This window comes from Hyperolius riggenbachi, chromosome 9 (assembly GCF_040937935.1).
Source record: "Hyperolius riggenbachi isolate aHypRig1 chromosome 9, aHypRig1.pri, whole genome shotgun sequence".
NCBI classification, from domain to species: Eukaryota; Metazoa; Chordata; class Amphibia; order Anura; family Hyperoliidae; genus Hyperolius; species Hyperolius riggenbachi.
In genome coordinates this window covers 135,144,538-135,167,208 of record NC_090654.1, presented here as the reverse complement: position 1 = coordinate 135,167,208, position 22,671 = coordinate 135,144,538, and the positions used below count along the sequence as shown (strand labels likewise).

Sequence of the window (22,671 nt, the reverse complement as noted above, 5' to 3'; positions counted from 1 at the left end):
CCAATAAAATGTTGAGAAACACTGCCCTAAAAGACTGGCAGCTGTAATTGCAGCAAAAGGTGGTTCTAAAAAGTATTGACTCAGGGGGCCAAATAATTACCCACACCCCACTTTGCAGTTATTTATTTGTAAAAAATGTTTGGAATCATGTTAGATTTTCGATCCACTTCTCACATGCACACCACTTTGTATTGGTTTTTTACATGGAATTCCAATAAAATTGATTCATGTTTGTGGCAGTGATGTGCCAAAATGTGGAAAACTTCAAGGGGGCCGAATACTTTTGCAACCCACTGTATCTATTGTGTTTCCTGGGTCTGTTCCTGTTCAACTTGGGATGTTCACCTCCTGCGGTGGCATTCTGCATAAAATAAAATAATATCCAGCAGGGGATGGGAAAGGCCTTCCCAATGACCGCAGCAGGTGTGCAGAGCTGGGAACATGGAATCACAGAGATCTCATCACTGGAGCCCTTAACCTCCTTGCCGGTCTAATTCCCACTGGCAAAGAGGCAGCGCAGCACTTTTTATTTATTTATTTTTTAAATCATGTAGCAAGCCCAGGGCTCGCTACATGATAGCCGCTGAGCGGCGGCATCCCCCCACCCATTCCGATCGCCTCCGGCGATCAGAGTAAGCAGGAAATCCCGTTCAGAACGGTATTTCCTGCAGGGCTTCCCCGGTCGCCATGGTGACCGGGCGGGATGAAGTCATAGGGAATCCCGATCCACCCCTCAGCGCTGCCTGGCACTGATTGGCCAGGCTGCGCAAGGGGTCTGGAGGGGGGGGGGGGGGGGGCGGCGCGGCGGCGATCGGATGTTACAAGCAGCTAGCAAAGTGCTAGCTGCCTGTAACAAAAAAAATTATGCAAATCGGCCAAGCGGGCCTGAGAAATCCTCCTGCGCAGGATAACAGCCAAGGAGGTTAAAGGACACCCAAGGTTAAAATAAACGAATCAAGTAAACAATTGTATCTATTCTCCTTCTCCTAAAAATGACTTGATATTCCACAGTTGTATTTTATATTTAAGTTTACTTTTTAAGTTTTTGCTGTTTTATTGTTTTTGCTCAATGACACATTAATTGAAGTATGTCAGAGCTAAAATCTCAGAACTATTGACCCTTTTTATCTCTTTCCTGCTTTCAGAAGCTATTTTCTAACAGGAAAGTGTTTTATAATTGTAATTTCTTATCAGTGTGGGTTACACTATAGTCTGACCTAGTCCTGACTCAGACAGAAACTGCCACTTACATACCTGATGTTTAACTTTTTCAGGCATCTGTCTCATCATGTCACATGTCACCTTGGGTAGCCTTTAAGAGGTTTCTTCTATCTCTCGGGGACTCAAGTGGTGTGATGTCTGTGCTTGTGTTCCCCAGTCTGCATTCCCTTCCACAGCTAATATCAGAGGTTCTGCCTGTCGGATTTTTTATTAGTTTCATGTTATGGAAAACTTCCGACAGAGCACCTGATCGGCTTGCTTAGGGTCTATGGCTAAGGCTCTTATCACGCTTTTTGCACAAAAGCTCCGCATTCTGTCGCAGAAGCAGTGATAGCCCTATGAGCAGCAGGTCCTGACACACTTAACACAGTACGACAAGCATGTTTACCTGGTCAGTGAGGCGCACTTACATGTACTATATGCTTCACTGTATGGTTGCACCACACCGGTAGCACGCGGTGTGACTACGGGGCTGTTGCATTACCAGGCTTACTGAAAAATATTATTATTTCAGCATACTTGTTATTTTGTGCACATGCATTGTTCTGAACAGAAACTGTCCGAGGGGAGAGTCGATGCCTGCTGACAATATGTGGATCGCTCCAGGTTTTGAAAATAAGTAATGGCTCCTGATTGAGGCAGCTAAGCATAAAGGAAGATGGGAGGCTCTGAGTAGTCCATACACCAAATGAAGTGCACATTCCATGCTTTTTAAACTAATGCAATTTAAACTAATTCATAGTTTAGAAATGCATAGTTTGCTGCAAATTAAAATGAATTTAAGTATTTGAATACCATTTACTTTAAAAAACACTTCTACAGCGCTGGCATTCATATACCGTAATCACCCTCTAGTAATTTTAGCTCTGACAACACTGTATTTTAGGCATAGCTTGTCCGTCTGCTTCCCTGCAATTGAATTATTTGCAGTTTATGTTTTTAACTTCCTAAACCTGGCTAAATTCCCACTGGTGCTATAAATTAACCCAACACACCCTACATTCTAGAATAACCACCACAGGGAACTGTGCACCTGGAATTGCAATTTTTGCTTACTGAGCAAGCACAGAGTTCTTCCAGCCACAGGAGCGTGTTGGAGGAGGTGCTAGCACATCCAGCATTCAGAGGCGGACACCGGGGGAATCAAGCAGCGGGGTATGACGGCGAGGGACCAGGAAGACCTTAGGAGGCTGGAAGAAGCCCCAGGTAAGTAACTGGCCAATTTATTTTTCAGTTAAAAGTTTCCTTTAAGCCCCATTGCGTTTCACTCTGCTATGTCATTGCAGTATTGTCACTTACAGTTCACAGTCAGATGGATCCAAGTCCCGTTTTTAAAATCCTCGTCTCCGTGATGACGGTCCAAAAACAGAACCCTACATTCATACCATCCCTGGTCATCTGAGCGGAGCGAGTCTATGTGCAGGGAGGCTCCTTCCTCGATTCGTGTGCGCCCTGTTCAAATCCAAAAGACACAAATTGTGAATTCACCTTTATGCCTCAGAAAATTAATAAATTATGGAAACATCACACTGCTTCATATACACACCACTTCCAAATAAAGAATTATTATTGGGTACTTGTATACAGTTAGGTCCATAAATATTTGAACAGAGACAACTTTTTCTCTAATTTTGCCCAAATATTTATAGACCTAACTGTAAATTATGAAACATCAAATGTTTTATACAGACAACACACCCAATACTTGGAAAAGCCATTTATTTTAACTAATCAGTTTTGCTGTTTTGCCCTTACCCATCCTATACAATAAAACCCCTGTGTCCCTGCATCCTCCTTTGTCTCTGTGTCCATGCTTTTGCCCTACCGCACATGCGCGGCACACGGCCGACCTTGGGACAGCAGGAGGACAGGTGTGTACGCGCTCTGTGGTGCACACGCGGGTACGCATCGCGGCCGTGCGCTGACCTGCAGGCGATGCGGTGGTGTTTATCAAAAATAGATACAGAAAAGCAAGAATACAATCATGTACACTTTGGTCACAGTGAACAGTTTTGTGGCTTTTAGGCTCGTTTCACCCTGGATCATTACACTGCAATACAATATACACATAATGAAACCAAAATATGATTTGATGTGGCATGAAGCAACTGGTACCTTTAATGACAAGTACTGTGCAGCGGGAGTGTGATCAGGGTGCGTCCTGCTCAGGGCTGCATACACGCAGTAGCCGGCGACTCTTGGCGACGGGCCAGCTTTGCAGGGGTCGCCGCTGCTGGCCAGAGGGGTTCAGGAGGACATTGTGGGCACAGAAGGACTCCAGGGGGCTGCAAGAAGCCCCGGGTAAGTTAAAATAATTTTTTATGTAATATTCCTTTAATGCAATAAAAGAGCTTTGATAATTCTCAAGTGGTGCCGACCCAACTCTGGACTATTTTGTGTCACAGGGGTAAAGGTTGTGGCACACTAAAGCTTACTCTATTTGTGATGCTCCTTCACACTTGGATTGTAGTATTAAAGTACCCTTAATAATTTACTTTTCTCCTGCCAGTGGCATAGCAATAGGGGATGCAGAGGTCGCGACCTCACTTGGGCTGGGGGGAGGGGGGCCTCTCAATGGCAGTATTACTTCTTTATTGGTCCTGTGTTGGTAATGATCACTTCTATAGATGCTTTGAATAGTAGTAATCACTAACAAACTTTTTCCCCATCCCCTGCTTACACCTCTAATACAGTGGTGGTGCTTGGCAAGTTTTAGTGCACTATATCATTAATTATGTATAGAGTGCTAGGGGGACCCTATGTAAAGCTCCTGAGCTATGCCACTGTCTCCTGCATTTTCTTCTTTTCTACAAAATAACTATTGTGAAATTGTTTTGGATCACAAGCAAGGAAATGTAATAGCAATAGAGAATTATTTTAGGGTTGCCAATAAATGGTATCATCCTGATTCAAATCTACAAGCAAGGAAATGGTAGCTACACAATTTCACAAACCAATTAGGCCTCTTTTCCATGGGCAGATTAACTGTGTGCTGAGCAAGCAATTACCAGGCAGCGGCAAGCAGTTGTGAAAGTTTGAGAGGTATTTCCCTGCCTTTCAACTGCCCGTGGCCTTAAAGGGAACCTGAACTAAATAAAATAATTTAAAATAAATAGATGATATACCTGCAAATGAATATTACATACTTACCTCGCCATCAGTTCATCTCAGAAGCTCACCATTTTCATCTAACGATTCCTTCCATTTCTGACAAGATTTTGTCAGAACTGAAATATATCAGTTGCTGTCAGTTATATATCAGTTGCTGTCAGTTATAACTGAAAGGACAACTTCAAGTTTCCCTATTGCTCAAGTGGGCGCTATTACTTTTAATTTAAAGAGGAACGCCAGTTAAAATAATGTAATAAAAAAGTAATTCATTTTTACAATAATTATGTATAAATGATTTAGTCAGTGTTTGCCCATTGTAAAATCTTTCCTTTCCCTGATTTACATTTTGACAGTTATCACATGGTGACATTTTTACTGCTGACAGGTGATGTCAGTGGAAGGAGATGCAGCTTGCTTTTTTGGCAGTTGGAAACGGCTGTAAACAGCTGTTGTTATTTCCCACAATGCAACAAGGCTTCAACAGTGTGATATCAGAACCATGGTCCTGACATCACACTGTGGTAGGGGTTTCACCACAATATCAGCCATACAGAGCCCCCTGATGATCTGTTTGTGAAAAGTAAAAGATTTCTCATGGGAAAGGGGGTATCAGCTACTGATTGGGATAAAGTTAAATTCTTGGTTAAGGTTTCCCTTTAACAGTGTGCTGACCAGGAAGCTGTTATGGGGTAATGGCCGTTTTAAAAATGGAGGACGGATGATCAATTCCATTGATCACAGTGGACAAACAAGATGCAGGAGAGGAGAAAGATTGATGAGTAGACTACACAGGAGGTAAGTATGGCGTGTGTATGTTTATTTTTACTTTACATTTTCAGTTCCGGTTTGCTTTAAATAGTGACTTGTGTTGCATGTTAAAATCAATCCTTGGTTTTAGATTCACTGGTAATCCTTAGTGTAGAGACAGTTTTTAAAATGCATATAGTACTTAAAAAAAAAAAAAAAAGCATGCAAGCTTTAAGTTCAAACATGTTCCTTAACATAACAATAATATGTTTGCTAAATCTTATTTCTTGGTCTTCTCATCAGTGTTACCCCAGCTGTCTGCTATCCTACCCCCTCCCTATAGGTTGCCATAGCCACTTAAAAACACGAGGACCACGGTTGTCTAGCCATATAGCGCATTCACCTGCTGTATCCATAGATGCCAAATCTCCCTACTGACTTACAGCCAATCAGGTAGGCACTAGTAGACAGAAGTGACCACAGCAACTGGAATCCTTCTAAGGCAACATGGCACACACCACTTAAAAAAATCTGGAGGGGGGGAAGGGGGGTACAACAATTACAGCCACTATCCCTCCTTCCAGTCTTGTCCTATGAAGGGGATGTTGCCATGACACAGGGGGATACAGGCCTGCATGGTCAAACGCAGAGAGGTGTGAGATGCAATGCTGAAGTCTGTGGAAGACGCAGACTACTTAACTACCATCCAGAGGTTGGTTATGAAGAGCAGGCAGGCTGCTATGTAACCCTCGACATTAAGAACCCCCATGTGTGTGCGAAGAAAGTTTTGAGGTGGTGTGGGGGTACACCAAGTAAGGTTGATTAGATTGGCTGGAAGGAAAGGTTTATTATTTTGTATGGACTTTGAAATGAGGAAATGAGGAGAACACAGAATAAAACATATCAAAACACATCACATCAGAACGTAACATCTAGCAAAATATATTGAGGCCTATGATCTCAGGTCAAAAATGTTAGTAAAAAATGGACTTTAATTGAGATTTAATTCAAGTGAATGGAAAACTTAATGATACAGCATACAATTATATTCTGTAGTATGGTCCGGTTCCATCCTTGTGACAATAATTTGGTAAGGATTCTTTTGTGTTTCAGCATGAAAATGTCCCTTCATATAAGATATATCCATGGAGAAATTATTTACTGGTTTGGAGGACCTTGACTGACTAATGCTGCATACACACTTGAGATAAAAGTCTTTGGAAAATGAAAGATCACAGACCAATTTTACCCCATTCCATGTAGTATGAGAGCCATACCTACACAGTCTATTCTATGGAGCTGAACTCCGCATCAGATATAATCTTTGCAAGATGCTGCACACAAAGATGCCCGTACACATTCAAAAGATCAGTATCTGCAAAAGATCTCTTCCTGCAATAGATCCATTCCTGCAAAATGCATTCATAGTCTATGAGATCTGCAGATCCTCATACACACCTTGTTTAACAGACTTCATCTGCATATCTGGCAATCATCTGCAGATCTGAAAATCCATCCTGGTGGATCTGATCTGCAGATGATTGCCTGTTAAACAAGGTGTGTATGATGATCTGCAGATCTCAGACTATGAATGCATTTTGCAGAAACGGATCTATTGCAGGAAGAGATCTTTTGCAGATAATGATCTTTTGAATGTGTACAGCATCTTTGTGTGCAGCATCTTGCAAAGATTTTAGCTGATGGGGAGTGCAGCTCCATAGAATAGACTGTGTAGAATATGGCTCTCATACTACATGGAATGGGGTATTAATTGGTCTGTGATCTTTCATTTTCCAAAGACTTATCTCAAGTGTGTATGCAGCATTAGACAGTACAGACCTGTGGAGTCAATGATGAATGAGAGCCAGACCAGAGCCAGAGTTGAACACTCTGATGTTTCTGCGTTTGAATGGGAGCAAATACCCACAGACATGTATGTTCCTTAGTACAGGGGAAAGTCTTTATGGAACAGTAGAGACTATTATAGCCACAAAACTCCATATTAATTCCCATGATTTTTTAAATTAAATGTTTATGAAACACTTAAGGGTGCAGTGTTTGGGAGTCTTGACCAAGGTCTCCAACTGAATAGGTGCTGGCTTACTGAACAGAAAGACCTGATATTCGAACCCAGGTCTCCTGAGTCAGAGTCAGAGCTCTTATAGGACCACTATCGCACAAAAATGTAACATATAAAATACAAACAACAAGTATGTTTCTTCCAGAGTAAAATGAGATATAAATTACTTTTCTCCTAGGTTGCTGTCACCTACAGTAGTTAGTAGAAATCTTACAGACTAGTCCATATCTTCATGGGTGATTCTCAGCATGGCCTTTATTATTTGTAAAGACACTCCTTGAAAAGGATAAAAACAAAGATGCTGGCCAGCCTCCCTGTTCACTGCACACCTCTTTGGCAGTTGAATTGAGCAATTGCCATTCACTTAGTGCTTTTAAAACTAAAGAAAACCCTGAGAATCTCCCACAAGGAGATGGGCTAGTCCAAAACCTGTCGGTTCTGTCAGATTTCTACTACCTGTAAGTGACAGCAACATAGGAGAAAAGTAATTTATAGCTCAGTTTACTCTAGGAGAAATGTTCTTCGTATTCGTATGTGTTTACACGTATTCGTATGTGTTTACACGCATTTTAAATTTTAACATTTTCATGATAGTAGTCCTCTAACCATTACACTATCCAGCCACCCTCACCATCCCCACCATCCAGCAAGCCCTGAATATCAGCTCTGGGTGGAATGACCTTTTGGAGAACAGGAGGTAGCAATATAAATGACTTTTAGGAACATGTCAGAGCTGAAAAGATTGAAAATGAAATAGCTATATTGGACAGGCATACATAGCAGACATCCTATGCAGTAACTATGTGGCATAATACTGTCACTTCTTAGGCCTTTTTTGTCCTAACATTGCAGCTAACACAGAGCAGATTGTACAGAAAACCATATAAATGTCAAAGATCTCAATTTCTGTATAAAGTAAGGAACTTGAAAAATAATTTAACATTAGAGGTAGCTCCTTCAAACAGGTTAACCTCATCATACTGGCTAATTTCCTCCTCTTCTTCCAGTATGTTAGTGTTTTATTTTAGCTGTGTTGATACTTATTGCTCTACTACAAATGACGGCTTCTGGGGCGTCTTAGTGGAACAGTGAAAGACAGATGCTGGAGACTGGAAATCCTCACCCAAATTATTGGACGGGTCTCTTCTGGATGAGGATACGAGACACTGTGCAGGCTGACAGAAGTGCGGCTTAAGATGTTTTTGTCAGATAAAACCACCTTTTAAGGAGAGATCAGAGCAGACAAGCATTTCTATGACTTGAAATAACAGCCCAGATATAATCCCAAGGATGCTGTGATATTAATTATCCGCAGAGTACTTGGGGGGAACGAATATACTATTCCTGTTTTCTCAGTGGTCTGGGACATATATGGATATAGACTAACCAGCAAGCTCATGGTGACCCAGAACTCATTGGAGTGTGTAATATATGGATATGTTTGCTAAATTTGACTAATATTCAGACAATTCAGGTGTGCACCGAAAATCTCATGGTCACTCTATCCATGTTTACCAGAATTCCTACTGCTTTCATCACTGATCTGTTGAGGCTTTCCATTAAAATCCCCATTTTCAGTTAAAACATTTTTGGTACTTTTAGATAAATTGGGCCGAGTTTAAACTTTTGGCAGGTCGTTAACACTATTTGTGTTCCTGTTGGGGAGATTTTCCCTTATTTTCCAATAACCTCTTTGGTTCTTATGTGTGCCCTTGTTGCCACCAGGTAGGAAGTGATAGTAACATTTTCAAGGTTTCCCAGAAAAACAATTCACCTATATGGAGGGAAGGCTCTGGATCCCATAGAGTCTTCCCGGTCCTCTTTCAGTGCCCTCATTCCACCACTATCCCCTGTTTAATTTCCGTGCCTTCTGGACTCCTCTGAAGAATTTGATCCCAGAATCCTTCCAGAGATGGGTACATCTATACTGTGAATAAATGAGCGCGGATTCGCTCGAGTCTAGTACAAATTCTCTTGTTTTCAAAAGTACTCTGGGGCGCGACTACTGCCGAAGCCTGCCCGAGGAGGGCTGAAGACATATTCAACCTTCTGGTCAAAACATTTTAACGGGGGGGGGGGGGGGGAACAGCAGTGGAACCAGGGCATGATGAGAGGACAAGAAAGGCTATGAGATCCAGAGTCTTCCCACTACATAGGTGAGCATCTAACTAGTTTTTACCAGCACACTTCAAGTTTACTTTGAAACCCAGTCCAAAATAAAAAATGCAACTAATTAGTTACTTTCTTGAGACTTATTACACTCTAGAACAGGGGTCCCCAAACGTTTTGGGTCGAGGGCCGGGTCAACATACTTCAGACTGCTGGGGGGCCGGAGTATACAAAAAATGATGTAGAAGTCTTTGTGCACCAGAGAGTGAAGCATACCCAGGTGACAACCTGCAGTCCAATTTCAACCCAAATAACTATGTAATTGGACAACAGTGTCAACTGATGTGGAATTTGATTGGAAATCGGTGAATTACTGCTTTCTGGCTTCATTCTATATGCAGACCACTAAAATGTAAAGATGTAGCTGACCGCATCTATAATACATTTTGTGTGTGTGTGTGTGTGTGGGGGGGCGGTAAAAAAGCCTCAAGGGGCCACATTCGGCCCGCGGGCCTTAGTTTAAGGACCACTGCCCTAGAACTATTAGATGCAGCAAAGTGGCATAGTGGTCAGCACTCTGGTCTAGGCTATAACTATGGTAAGGACTAGATTGTGAGGTCCTCTGAGGAACAGCTAGCAAACATGACTAAGTACTCCATAAAGTGCTTCTGAACAGTCTTGTGTAATAATAATTATCAGCTGTTCATTTTGTGACGAATCAGCTGCTACCCTATCTGATGAATTTCTGTGGGGGAAATACAGAGCAGCTGCTGGTCAACACTTAATTCATAAGTTCATAAGTACCAAGTATTTATTTGTAATGCAAACAGTATGTATTTGCATCCATTATGTACATGTACCGTATATAAAAAACTCAAAATTGTGAAGATTACATTCTTGAGAAAGCAAAGATACAATCTACGGTAAACGAGGGGAAGAAGTCCACAGAGCTTACAATAAAGAGAAGGAGAAATCAAATTACAATAGTTCACATTTAGTTGGTATACAATGTAAACATTAGGTGGCACATGTGACAAGCTGGCATATACCATAAGGGGTACTTGGTACTTCTTTGCTGTAAGAAGGGATATGTGGTAAGTTGGGAAAACTGGCTTATATGGAGAGTTCCTGGCTAGTGAGGACTTTTTCAAAGGTCAGATGGTCATGTAATAGGATTTAATGGAGATGGATAGGCAGGTTGAGGTCAAGGGTCACATGAAGGGGCTGGTAAATAATGTGTGATTATAGACATAGGCAAATATACAACAAAGGCTGAAGAGGAAAAGCAAGCCCATGGAATAAAAAGCCCAATTACACTGTTTAATCTTTGAACACTCCATAAAATGATCTTTTATGCTGGGAATACACAATGAGTTTTTTCATCAGATTTACAGTTCAATGAATTCCAATCACTTTTATGTGAAAAATGATCGAAATCAGATCGGACCCGTCGGAAATTATCTATCGAGCCATCTATCTGCTGAAAAAACTCATGGTGTATTCCCAGCATAAAAGACCGGAATCATTTGAACAGTCATTTGGAAGTTATTTTTTAATTCAAATATCATTATTCAGTATTTATATTGCGCCATCTTCTGCAGCGCTTAACAGAGTACACAGTCTTCTCACTAAATGTCCTTCAAAGGGACTCGCAATCAAATCCCTACCATATTTTTATTACGGTTTATTACGGTTTATTGCGGTCTAGGGCCACTTTTTAGGTGAAGCAATTAAGTTATCTATATTTCACAAGAGAGTGTGTGCATCAAACACCAAGTGAAACCTGATATATCTGGCTTTGCAAACTTGGCCTAATTGAATCAATCAAGAAGCACTGCTCATGCAAATTTACATTTGCTTTCGCTTGCCAGAATATGCAGAGTCTTACAACTAATTACACCACAAAATTCTGCCTCACAGGAATTAGTCTGCACAACATGTAGCACTTTAACAGGGGCGCCGCGGGTAGGCCCAGCATGCCCCCATGAAACGGGGGGCCGCATACACAGACCTCCAAGCCCTCTCTCTGCTCAGAGACCCTGTAGCTGCACCTCGGGAGGGGGGGGGGGGATTTGCTGAGAAGTGCAGGTGACTCACCCACAAGCGTGGCCACCCCCAGGAAAAGCCACCCACACCTCCCTCCCAAAGATAGGTATATTTTTTGTAACGCATTGCGTTCATGTATATTCTATAGAATCTGCCAAATGAGCAGGACTTGGGAGCACCATAGAAAGGGGAGTGAAGCAGGGGCCACCCCAAGCTGGTTAAGGCTCAGGGGTGGCTTTCATGCATCACACCATGGGGGAGGACAGGTGCAGATGGCAAAACATGAATGGAGTCCCTTACCACTTGCCGGCCGCCCACAGCCAATGGGCGGCGGCAAAGTGGACGCCGAAAGGACCGCAATACGCCCAAGGGTGTTGCGTCCATTCGGCATGCTGGGTGAGCGATCGCGTCATTGATGACGCGCGCTTCCCCGGCAACTGGCTCCGCCCACCCGCCGGCCATTCGGAAGCGCTGGCGGGTTGTTAACCCCGCGATCTCCGCTACAAAGTGTATAATACACTTTGTAATGTATACAAAGAGTATTATACAGGCTGCCTCCAGCCCTGGTGGTCCCAGTGTCCGAGGGACCACCAGGGCAGGCTGCAGCCACCCTAGTCTGCACCCAAACACACTGATCTGCCCCCGCATCGCCCACAGCACCCCTCAGACCCCCCCCCCCTGCCCAACCCCAGACCATTGTTTGCACCCAATCACCCCCCTAATAACCCATCAATCACTCCCTGTCACTATCTGTCAACGCTATTTTTTTTTAATTCCCTAAACTGCCCCCTGGGGACTCCTGATCAACCCCCCACCCCACACATTCTCCCCAGACCCCCCCCCCCCCCCTGTGTACTGTATGCATCTATCCCCCCTGATCACCTGTTAATCACCTGTCAATCACCCATCAATCACCCCCTGTCACTGCCACCCAACAATCAGCCCCTAACCTGCCCCTTGCGGGAAATCTGATCACCCACCCACACCATCAGATCGCCCGCAAACCCGCCGTCAGATCACCTCCCAAGTGTATTGTTTACATCTGTTCTCTTCTCTAAACACCCACTAATTACTCATCAATCACCCCCTATCACCACCTGTCACTTTTACCTATCAGATCAGACCCTGATCTGCCCCTTGCGGGCACCCAATCACCCGCCCACACGCTCAGATTGCCCTCAGACCCCCCCTTATCAATTCGCCAGTGCATTAATTACATCTGTTCTTCCCTGTAATAACCCACTGATCACCTGTCAATCACCTGCCAATCACCTATCACCCATCAATCGCCCCCTGTCACTGCCACCCATCAATCAGCCCCTAACCTGCCCCTTGCGGGCAATCTGATCACCCACCCACACTATCAGATCGCCCACAGACCCGCCGTCAGATAACCTCCCAAGTGCATTGTTTACATCTGTTCTCTCCTCTAAACACCCACTAATTACCCATCAATCACCCTGTCACCACCTGTCACTGCTACCCATCAGATTAGACCCCTATCTGCCCCTAGGGCACCCAATCACCCGCCCACACCCTCAGACCCCAGCCCTGATCACCTCGCCAGTGCATTGCTTGCATCTATTCCCCCCACTAATCACACCTTGAGACACCCATCAATCACCTCCTGTCACCCCCTAGCACACCTACCCATCAGATCAGGCCCTAATTTGCCCCGTGTGGGCTCCTGATCACTCGGCCAAACCCTCAGATCCCCCTCAGACCCCCTTCCGATCACCTCCCCAGTGCATTGATTGCATCTATTTTCCCCTCTAACCACCCCTGAGACACCCATCAATCACCTTCTGTCACCCCCCTAGCACTCCTATCCATCAGATCAGGCACAATACAACCTGTCATCTAATAGGCCACCCTGCTTATGACCGGTTCCACAAAATTCGCCCCCTCATAGACCACCTGTCATCAAAATTTGCAGATGCTTATACCCCTGAACAGTCATTTTGAGACATTTGGTTTCCAGACTACTCACGGTTTTGGGCCCGTAAAATGCCAGGGCAGTATAGGAACCCCACAAGTGACCCCTTTTTAGAAAACAGACACCCCAAAGTATTCTGTTAGGTGTATGACGAGTTCATAGAAGATATTTTTTGTCAAAAGTTAGCGGAAATTGATTTTTATTGTTTTTTTCACAAAGTGTCATTTTTCACTAACTTGTGACAAAAAATAAAATCTTCTATGAACTCACCATACACCTAACGGAATACCTTGGGTTGTCTTCTTTCTAAAATGGGGTCACTTTTGGGGTTCCTATACTGCCCTGGCATTTTAGGGGCCCTAAACCGTGAGGAGTAGTCTAGAAAACAAATGCCTCAAAATGACCTGTGAATAGGATGTTGGGCCCCTTAGCGCACTTAGGCTGCAAAAAGTGTCACACGTCCTATCGCCATACTCAGGAGAAGTAATATAATGTGTTTTGGGGTGTATTTTTACACATACCCATGCTGGGTGGAAGAAATCTCTCTGTAAATGGACAATTGTGTGTAAAAAAAAAAATCAAACAATTGTCATTTACAGAGATATTTCTCCCACCCAGCATGGGTATGTGTAAAAATACACCACAAAACACATTATACTACTTCTCCTCAGTACAGCGGTACCACATGTGTGGCACTTTTTTGCACCCTAACTGCGCTAAGGGGCCCAAAGTCCAATGAGTACCTTTAGGATTTCACAGGTCATTTTGCGACATTTGGTTTCAAGACTACTCCTCACGGTTTAGGGCCCCTAAAATGCCAGGGCAGTATAGGAACCCCACAAATGACCTCATTTTAGAAAGAAGACATCCAAAGGTATTCCATTAGGAGTATGGTGAGTTCATAGAAGATTTTATTTTTTTGTCACAAGTTAGCGGAAAATGACACTTTGTGAAAAAAAAACTATTAAAATCAATTTAGGCTTACTTGTGACAAAAAATAAAATCTTCTATGAACTCACCATACTCCTAACGGAATACCTTGGGGTGTCTTCTTTCTAAAATGGGGTCATTTGTGGGGTTCCTATACTGCCCTGGCATTTTAGGGGCCAAAAACCGTGAGGAGTAGTCTTGAAACCAAATGTCGCAAAATGACCTGTGAAATCCTAAAGGTACTCATTGGACTTTGGGCCCCTTAGCGCAGTTAGGGTGCAAAAAAGTGCCACGCATGTGGTATCGCCGTACTCAGGAGAAGTAGTATAATGTGTTTTGGGGTGTATTTTTGTTTGTTTGGTAACTGGGGTGGGGAAGGGGGATTTGGAAGAGATTAATTGCATTATTTTATTTTTATTAAATATGTATGGTGTCTGTAATTTAACTTTTTGCCACTAGATGATGCTAGAAACACTATCCTGGTTTACAAGGAAGTATTAAATTTTTTTTTCTTTAATTCTGTTATTATGAATGTACATGGCCCCTGATCAGGGTCATGTCAATTTAATCCAGGCACTGCGATTGATTCAGTAAACCCTTGTTCCCCTTCCCCAATCGCCGACATGCACATGCTGCCGGGAATGGGCAGCAGTCGGGCGCAAACCCGGCGATGTAACTCTGCACACGTGTACTTTAAATAGAACATAATCATGTCACTGGGGGCTTGTGCACAATTCCTGCAGTGCTGATCTCATTCAATCGTACAGAATGGAACAGTGCTTTACTGCAGACAAAAATGCATGCAGCAAATTTGGAATGCAAATGTGTGGGTGACACAGAATGGGACCAACAGACAGCCGAGTCTAAGTACTCTGATCAATCGTGGTTGGGGTGTCTTGGCACCCTATGGAAAAAAATACAGGAGACAAAAAAGGGAGCCCGATAGTGCAGTATGTCAATAGTAGGTGTGTGGAGAAATCAATTGATTGAAAGGGCTACTCACAAAGGAGGGTTGCAAGGGGCAACCGACCACTTGTGACAAAAAATAAAATCTTCTATGAACTCACCATACTCCTAACGGAATACCTTGGGGTGTCTTCTTTCTAAAATGGGGTCATTTGTGGGGTTCCTATACTGCCCTGGCATTTTAGGGGCCAAAAACCGTGAGGAGTAGTCTTGAAACCAAATGTCGCAAAATGACCTGTGAAATCCTAAAGGTACTCATTGGACTTTGGGCCCCTTAGCGCAGTTAGGGTGCAAAAAAGTGCCACGCATGTGGTATCGCCGTACTCAGGAGAAGTAGTATAATGTGTTTTGGGGTGTATTTTTACACATACCCATGCTGAGTGGGAGAAATATCTCTGTAAATGGACAATTGTGTGTAAAAAAAAATAAAAAAATTGTCATTTACAGAGTTATTTCTCCCACCCAGCATGGGTATGTGTAACAATACACCCCAAAACACATTATACTACTTCTCCTGAGTACGGCAATACCACATGTGTGGCACTTTTTTGCACCCTAACTGCGCTAAGGGGCCCAAAGTCCAATGAGCACCTTTAGGCTTTACAGGGGTGCTTACAATTTAGCACCCCCCGAAATGCCAGGACAGTAAACACACCCCACAAATGACCCCATTTTGGAAAGTAGACCCTTCAAGGTATTCAGAGAGGAGCATAGTGAGTCCGTGGCAGATTTCATTTTTTTTTTGTCGCAAGTTAGAAGAAATGGAAACTTTTTTTTTTTGTCACAAAGTGTCCTTTTACGCTAACTTGTGACAAAAAATAAAATCTTTTATGAACTCTCCATGCCTCTCAGTGAATACTTTGGGATGTATTCTTTCCAAAATGGGGTAATTTGGAGGGTATTTATACTATCCTGGAATTTTAGCACCTCATGAAACATGACAGGTGGTCAGAAAAGTCAGAGATGCTTCAAAATGGGAAAATTCACTTTTGGCACCATAGTTTGTAAACGCTATAACTTTTACCCAATCCAATAAATATACACTGAATGTTTTTTTTTTTATCAAAGACATGTAGCAGAATAACTTTCGCGCTCAAATGTATAGGACATTTTACTTTATTTGAAAAATGTCAGCACAGAAAGTTAAAAAAAATTCATGTCTTTTTTGATGAATATAATAAAAACTAAAACTCGCAGCAGCAATCAAATAGCACCAAAAGAAAGCTGTATTAGTGACAAGAAAAGGAGGTAAAATTCATTTAGGTGGTAGGTTGTATGACCGAGCAATAAACCGTGAAAGCTGCAGTGGTCTGAATGGAGAAAAAGGCTCTGGTCCTTAAGGGGTAGAAAGATTGTGGTCCTCAAGTGGTTTAAATGAACCTACAGACTAAAAATTGACTCAGCAGCACTGGAAAGGCCTGGTGTTTCTTTAACTGTTTCACAGCATCAGAACTTTTTTTCTCTTATACAAGCCTCATTTTTAGCTTCACAGAAAAAAACTGCCCGGGCATTTTTCCCCTAATGCTGTGTTGTTGTTTTCGTTCTGCTGTTTTGGTGCAATTTTTTTTTTTTTTTACATTTTGAATTTGACATTTGAAGCCTAGCGTGTGCAGCTGGGAGGGGTAATCAGGACACAGGACAGTTGGAACTGTGTCTCCTGCTCCTTGTCACCTCTTTTCAACCAAAAAGATGGCTGCCCCCATGACAAAGATGGCAGCCCCCATGAATCACAAACATTTGCCTGTTCTTTTCAAACAGGGTGGGTAAGAGATTATATTACCTATCGACAGGCCCGGCCCGCTCATGAGGCGGGGTGAAACTTTTGCCTCAGGTGGCACATTTCTAGGGGCGGCATCCGCCCGTCGGTGGGTGCGGGGAGCCAGCCGCCGAGCTGGAGGGGTAGCGGGCAGGACGGGGGTATTGGGCCTAGCGGCAGGGAGGTGGGTCGCCCCCCCCCCCCCCTTCCTCGCCTGGGTCCCCCGTCCTCCGCTCCCCTCCAGCCTTAAATAGATCAGAAGCGCTACTCTTAAGAGGCAGTGGGCGGGGAGGACTCACCTCTTCCTCGATCCACCGGCAGGGGCGGCAGCAATAATTTTTTCAAAATTTGCCTCAGGCGGCAAAAAGTCTAGGGCCGGCCCTGCCTATCGATTCTAATTAACATAACTAATGTAACTTAATAACAGTATGTTTGTTTAGGCTGAAGTTCCCCTTTAAGGTGGCCACACAGGATACACTAAAATGATCCAATTTTTTTTTCATTCAACTTTTTTTTCATTCGACTGAAAAATCCTATTTCCCATTTTTTGTGATTGATCCGGAATGCTAGAAAATGTAACACACAATCTTTAGAAAAATTGAAGAAAAAATAAGAAAAATTTCCATGTATTAATAAACACACCCTAGCAATTTTCTCAGAGTTTCCAATCATTTTTTCATAATTGGGGAAAGATTGAACATACATGTGTGGTACATTGGTCATTTTTTTGAAATGTTACCATCAGTCAGAAAAATCTATTGCAATTCTTGAATTGAACAGATATTTAAAAAATGGTATGGTGTGTGGCCACCTTTAAAGAGACTCCGTAACAAAAATTGCATCCTGTTTTTTTATCATCCTACAAGTTCCAAAAGCTATTCTAATGTGTTCTGGCTTACTGCAGCTCGTTCTACTATCACCATCTCTGTAATAAATCAACGTATCTCTCTCTTGTCAGACTTGTCAGCCTGTGTCTGGAAGGCTGCCAAGTTCTTCAGTGTTGTGGTTCTGTGATGCATCTCCCCCCTCCAGGCCCCTCTCTGCACACTGCCTGTGTATAATTTAGATTAGGGCAGCTTCTCTCTTCTCTCTTATCTTTTACAAGCTGGATAAATCCTCCTCTGAGCTGGCTGGGCTTTCACATACTGTGGAATTACATACAGTCAGAGCTGTCTGCACTCTGCAGGAAGAAACAGCCTGACACTTCAGTGGAAGATAGCTGCAGGGGGAAATAAACACACAAATGATCTCTTGAGATTCAAAAGGAAGGGTGTATACAGCCTGCTTGTGTATGAATGTATTTTCTATGTGTGGACATACTGTACATCAACCTACTTCCTGTTTTGGTGGCCATTTTGTTTGTTTATAAACAAACTTTTTAAAACTGTTTTTAACCACTTTTAATGCGGCGAGGAGCAGCTAAATTGTGACAGAGGGTAATAGGAGATGTCCCCTAACGCACTGGTATGTTTACTTTTGTGCGATTTTAACAATACAGATTCTCTTTAAGCAATATGTAGCCAGATGATTGACATAATAGAACATTGGTGATCTGGAAGAAGCCCTAAAAACCCTCTAGCCCTCCTTACTATGGCCATACACTGGTCGATTTGCCATCAGATTCGACCAACAGATAGATCCCTCTCTGATCGAATCTGATCAGAGAGGGATCGTATGGCCACCTTTACTGCAAACAGATTGTGAATCGATTTCAGCCTGAAACCGATCACAATCTGTGGAGCTGCCGCTGCTGCCACCCCCCCGCCCACCCCTGCATACATTACCTGTTCCGGCTGGCGCGAGTCCCCTGGTCCCAGCTATCTTCTTCTCCGCTCCGGGCTCCAGACCGTTCCTGCAGCTACTGAACTTCCTGTCCAGGGGAAGTTTAAACAGTAGAGGGCTCTCTACTGCTTAAACTTCCTGCCGGGACAAGAAGTTCTGTGTAGCAGCAGCCGGTCCGGAACCCAGCGCGGAAAGAAGACAGCGGTGACTCGTGCCGGCTGGAACAGGTAATGTATACCCGCTGTATTGCGTTGGTCGTCGGGCATTCGAACGCCCCTATCGACGCACTCCCGACAAGCCGGCGATCGAGAGAAATCTTCCGCACGGACGGATCGACGGGAACGATCAATTTCGGACGGAAATCGATCGTTCTGTCAGCGGTGTGCGCGGCGATTTCACAGCCGATTCGATCACTGTGATCGAATCGGGCGTATATCGGCAGGAAAATCGTTAGGTGTATGGGCCCCTACTCAATGATTTCAACCACAGGCTTTCTGAACTACAAGACATCATGTCTCACCCAAAAATAAAAAAACAAAAATGTTATGCACATCCACATAAACAAAAAACTTTTAGAGCATACGCACCAGCTTTCTGGGATAAAAGAGGACAATTTTCAAGGGCAATATTTTTGAGGCAAGAGACACTTTCCATAATCCTCCCCACAGCCATGCCCAGCCCTACCCCCGCCAAATACCTTGGTCACACACCCCATGTATAATTAACAAGCAAAATTTAGATTTTTTTACATCACACTGGTTCGATCTATCACCATCACCATCATTCTCTTAATAATAGCATTTGAATATAAGCAAGACAATAAAGGCCTGTTCACAATGCATATGCTATGTTACGCTGTAATTCAGCAGACACCAGACAGACAATGGACAAGATGGACAGAGCCATGCTTCCACATGGAACCTTCCACACATCTTCTGTGGTATTATTCGCTGTATTACACAACAATACAATACATTTTTTTCAGAAAAATGGCTCCTAGGCAGTAGCTGAGTGGTGTGCCAGAGAATATCTGCGTCAGGCTACACATAGTTCTGTACAATACAAATGTTAATATTAATCGATAAATACATTTAATACAGACTCTAAAAGGGGGAAGCTGGGAGGGAAAGAGTGTTTCCCAGAGCAGGACTATCCCTGTGAAAAAGGGACAGCTGAGTTACCGTGAAATTTCCTAGTGTGTGCCTTTACCTTTACTACAGGGATGACGGTTCTGTAGAAGTTTGCCTCTTCACATCTCCCATCTTGGTTCAATGTCCCTGCAGTAGTTAGCAGACTCATAACAGTGAGGTTTTCCTTGAGGCTGGGTTCGTTTCCAATCCGCTCAGCAAAGTGCTGCCTGTACCATTTTTGTGGCGATTTCCCTATAATGGCAGGTGTAGGGAAATCGCAAAATGCTTGAAAAAGCACTTGATATATCGATTTCCCCAGCGCTTTTAAGAATAAATACACTTCCTTACTTGCTCTGCAAAAAGCACTTTGAAAAGCACTTTCTACAAAATCACAGCGCACAGGTAAGCGCCGGGTGGGGGGGGGGGGGGGGGGAAACGTGCAAAAAAAAAAATCGAAAATCTCTGCCATCAGCGATTTCGATTTTAGATGTGGACAAAGCCTAAAGGTTAAGGGCTCTGCCTCTGACGCAGGAGCCCAGGGTTCGAATCTCAGCTCTGCCTGTTCAGTAAGCCAACACCTATTCAGTAGGAGACCTTAGGCAAGTCTCCCTAACACTGCTACTGCCTATAGAGCGCGTCCTAGTGGCTGCAGCTCTGGCGCTTTGAGTCCGCCAGGAGAAAAGCGCAATATAAATGTTATTTGTCTTGTCTTGTCTAAAGGTGTATTTTTTCTGTTTTGGGTTTTTTTCGTGTCAATTGCCTTCTCTTATGTACTGAAATAACAGTAATATCCCCTCATGACATGCATATTAAAAAGAAGCCCCTAAGGCAACTATTTGTAACTGGATTTTTTTAAACTTTTTTTTTTCTTTTTACATGTGCTTGTTTGGTAACTGGGGTGGGGAAGGGGGATTTGGAAGAGATTAATTGCATTATTTTATTTTTATTAAATATGTATGGTGTCTGTAATTTAACTTTTTGCCACTAGATGATGCTAGAAACACTATCCTGGTTTACAAGGAAGTATTCAATTTTTTTTCTTTAATTCTGTTATTATGAATGTACATGGCCCCTGATCAGGGTCATGTCAATTTATTCCAGGCACTGCGATTGATTCATTAAACCCTTGTTCCCCTTCCCCAATCGCCGACATGCACATGCTGCCGGGAATGGGCAGCAGTCGGGCGCAAACCCGGCGATGTAACTCTGCACACGTGTACTTTAAATAGAACATAATCATGTCACTGGGGGCTTGTGCACAATTCCTGCAGTGCTGATCTCATTCAATCGTACAGAATGGAACAGTGCTTTACTGCAGACAAAAATGCAGCAAATTTGGAATGCAAATGTGTGGGTGACACAGAATGGGACCAACTGACAGCCGAGTCTAAGTACTCTGATCAATCGTGGTTGGGGTGTCTTGGCACCCTATGGAAAAGAATACAGGAGACAAAAAAGGGACCCCGATAGTGCAGTATTGTCACGGTCAGTTACCTGTTCAGAGGAGGCGGCCAGTACGCACGGATACTGGCGGTCGTCCTGGTGGGTCTCGGCGGGGCGACCTGTCGGTGCTCACCAGTGTGCGCTGCGTTGCACGGCGTAGGCGTTGGCGTCAGGGGGCGCTGGCATAGGCGTTGTGTGGCGTTGCGTGCACAAGGATGACTGCTGTGTATCTCCTGTTCTGGCGTTTGCGTGTGCGGGCGCTGCGCGTGCGGGCGCGTGCGCGTCTGGGCATGCACGTGTGCGTGCGCGTCTGGGCGTGCGTGCGTGCGTGTGTGTGCGTGCATCTGCGCATGCGCGCGCGGCGTGGTGTGCGGTGCGCAGGCGCGCGCGGCGCGTCATGCTGGGCGCGCCAAGGAGGCCTATTTAAGTCTGGAGAGTGCATTGCCTCCTTGCTGTAGTATTGCAGCAAGTGTGTGTACTCCCGTGCCGTGACTTATAGTCTGTCTGTGTGTTACCCCGGAATCCTGACCTCGGCTTGTCTGACTGCCCGCCTGTTGATGAACCCTGCCTGCCTGACTACCCGCTCTGTTGCCGAACTCTGCCTGTCCGACTACCCGCTCTGTTGCCGACTTCTGCCTGCTCTGACTACCCGCTCTGTTGCCGAACTCTGCCTGTCCGACTACCCGCTCTGTTGCCGACTTCTGCCTGCTCCGACTACCCGCTCTGTTGCCGAACTCCGCTCGTCTGAGAACCCGCTCTGTTGCCGACTCCTGCTTGTCCTAGGATTTATCTTGCTACCGTCCACGCTGGTCGTTGAGTCCTTGCACCACCCGACTCCGGCCAGGGGAGTGCCGCGGTTCCTGTCTGCTCAGCTCCTCATCGGATCCTGCGAGCACTCCTGCTTCCTGCACACCCTAGTGCTCCTGTTCCCACTCCAGAAGTACTGGGTGTCAAGCCGCAAGAGTTGCTACCCTCAGCACAACGGTCTCCTCTGCTACCAGGTCAGTGACATAATACTACAGCCAACAATGGAGACCGCTGAGGTAGCAACGGTTCTAACCACCCTCTGTAATCAGATGGCCGCACTGACAGATGCCCTGAAGGAGCTCCAAGCAGGCCACCAACGGCTGGAAGGCCGCATGGACACCCTCGCAGCAGCTGCACCCAGGCAGGCGCCTGCCCCTGCCGTAGCACCACAAGCACAAGCACCAGCAGCAGGCAACCTTGCTCCTGTACCTGCTCCACTAGCCCCTGAACCACGAGTTCCCATACCGGAACGGTTTTCTGGAGATAGATCGAAATTTCAAGCCTTCAAACATGCCTGCCAGCTTTATTTCTCTCTGCAGCCACGTACTTTCCCCCATGAGGAGGTAAAGGTGGGCTTTATTATCTCATTACTCCAGGGAGATCCTCA

At 44.3% G+C, this 22,671-nt stretch overlaps 1 protein-coding gene across 4 annotated transcripts in view; it reads right to left on the bottom strand.

Moving 5' to 3' along the window:
- Nucleotides 1–22,671, bottom strand: part of IGSF9 (immunoglobulin superfamily member 9) — a 192,262-nt gene that overhangs the window by 93,881 nt on the left and 75,710 nt on the right. For all 4 annotated transcript variants that reach the window (XM_068253556.1, XM_068253553.1, XM_068253555.1 and 1 more), the window contains one exon: nucleotides 2,521–2,673. In XM_068253556.1, the coding sequence (XP_068109657.1) occupies nucleotides 2,521–2,673 (153 nt within the window). The remainder of the gene's footprint in view (nucleotides 1–2,520; nucleotides 2,674–22,671) is intronic.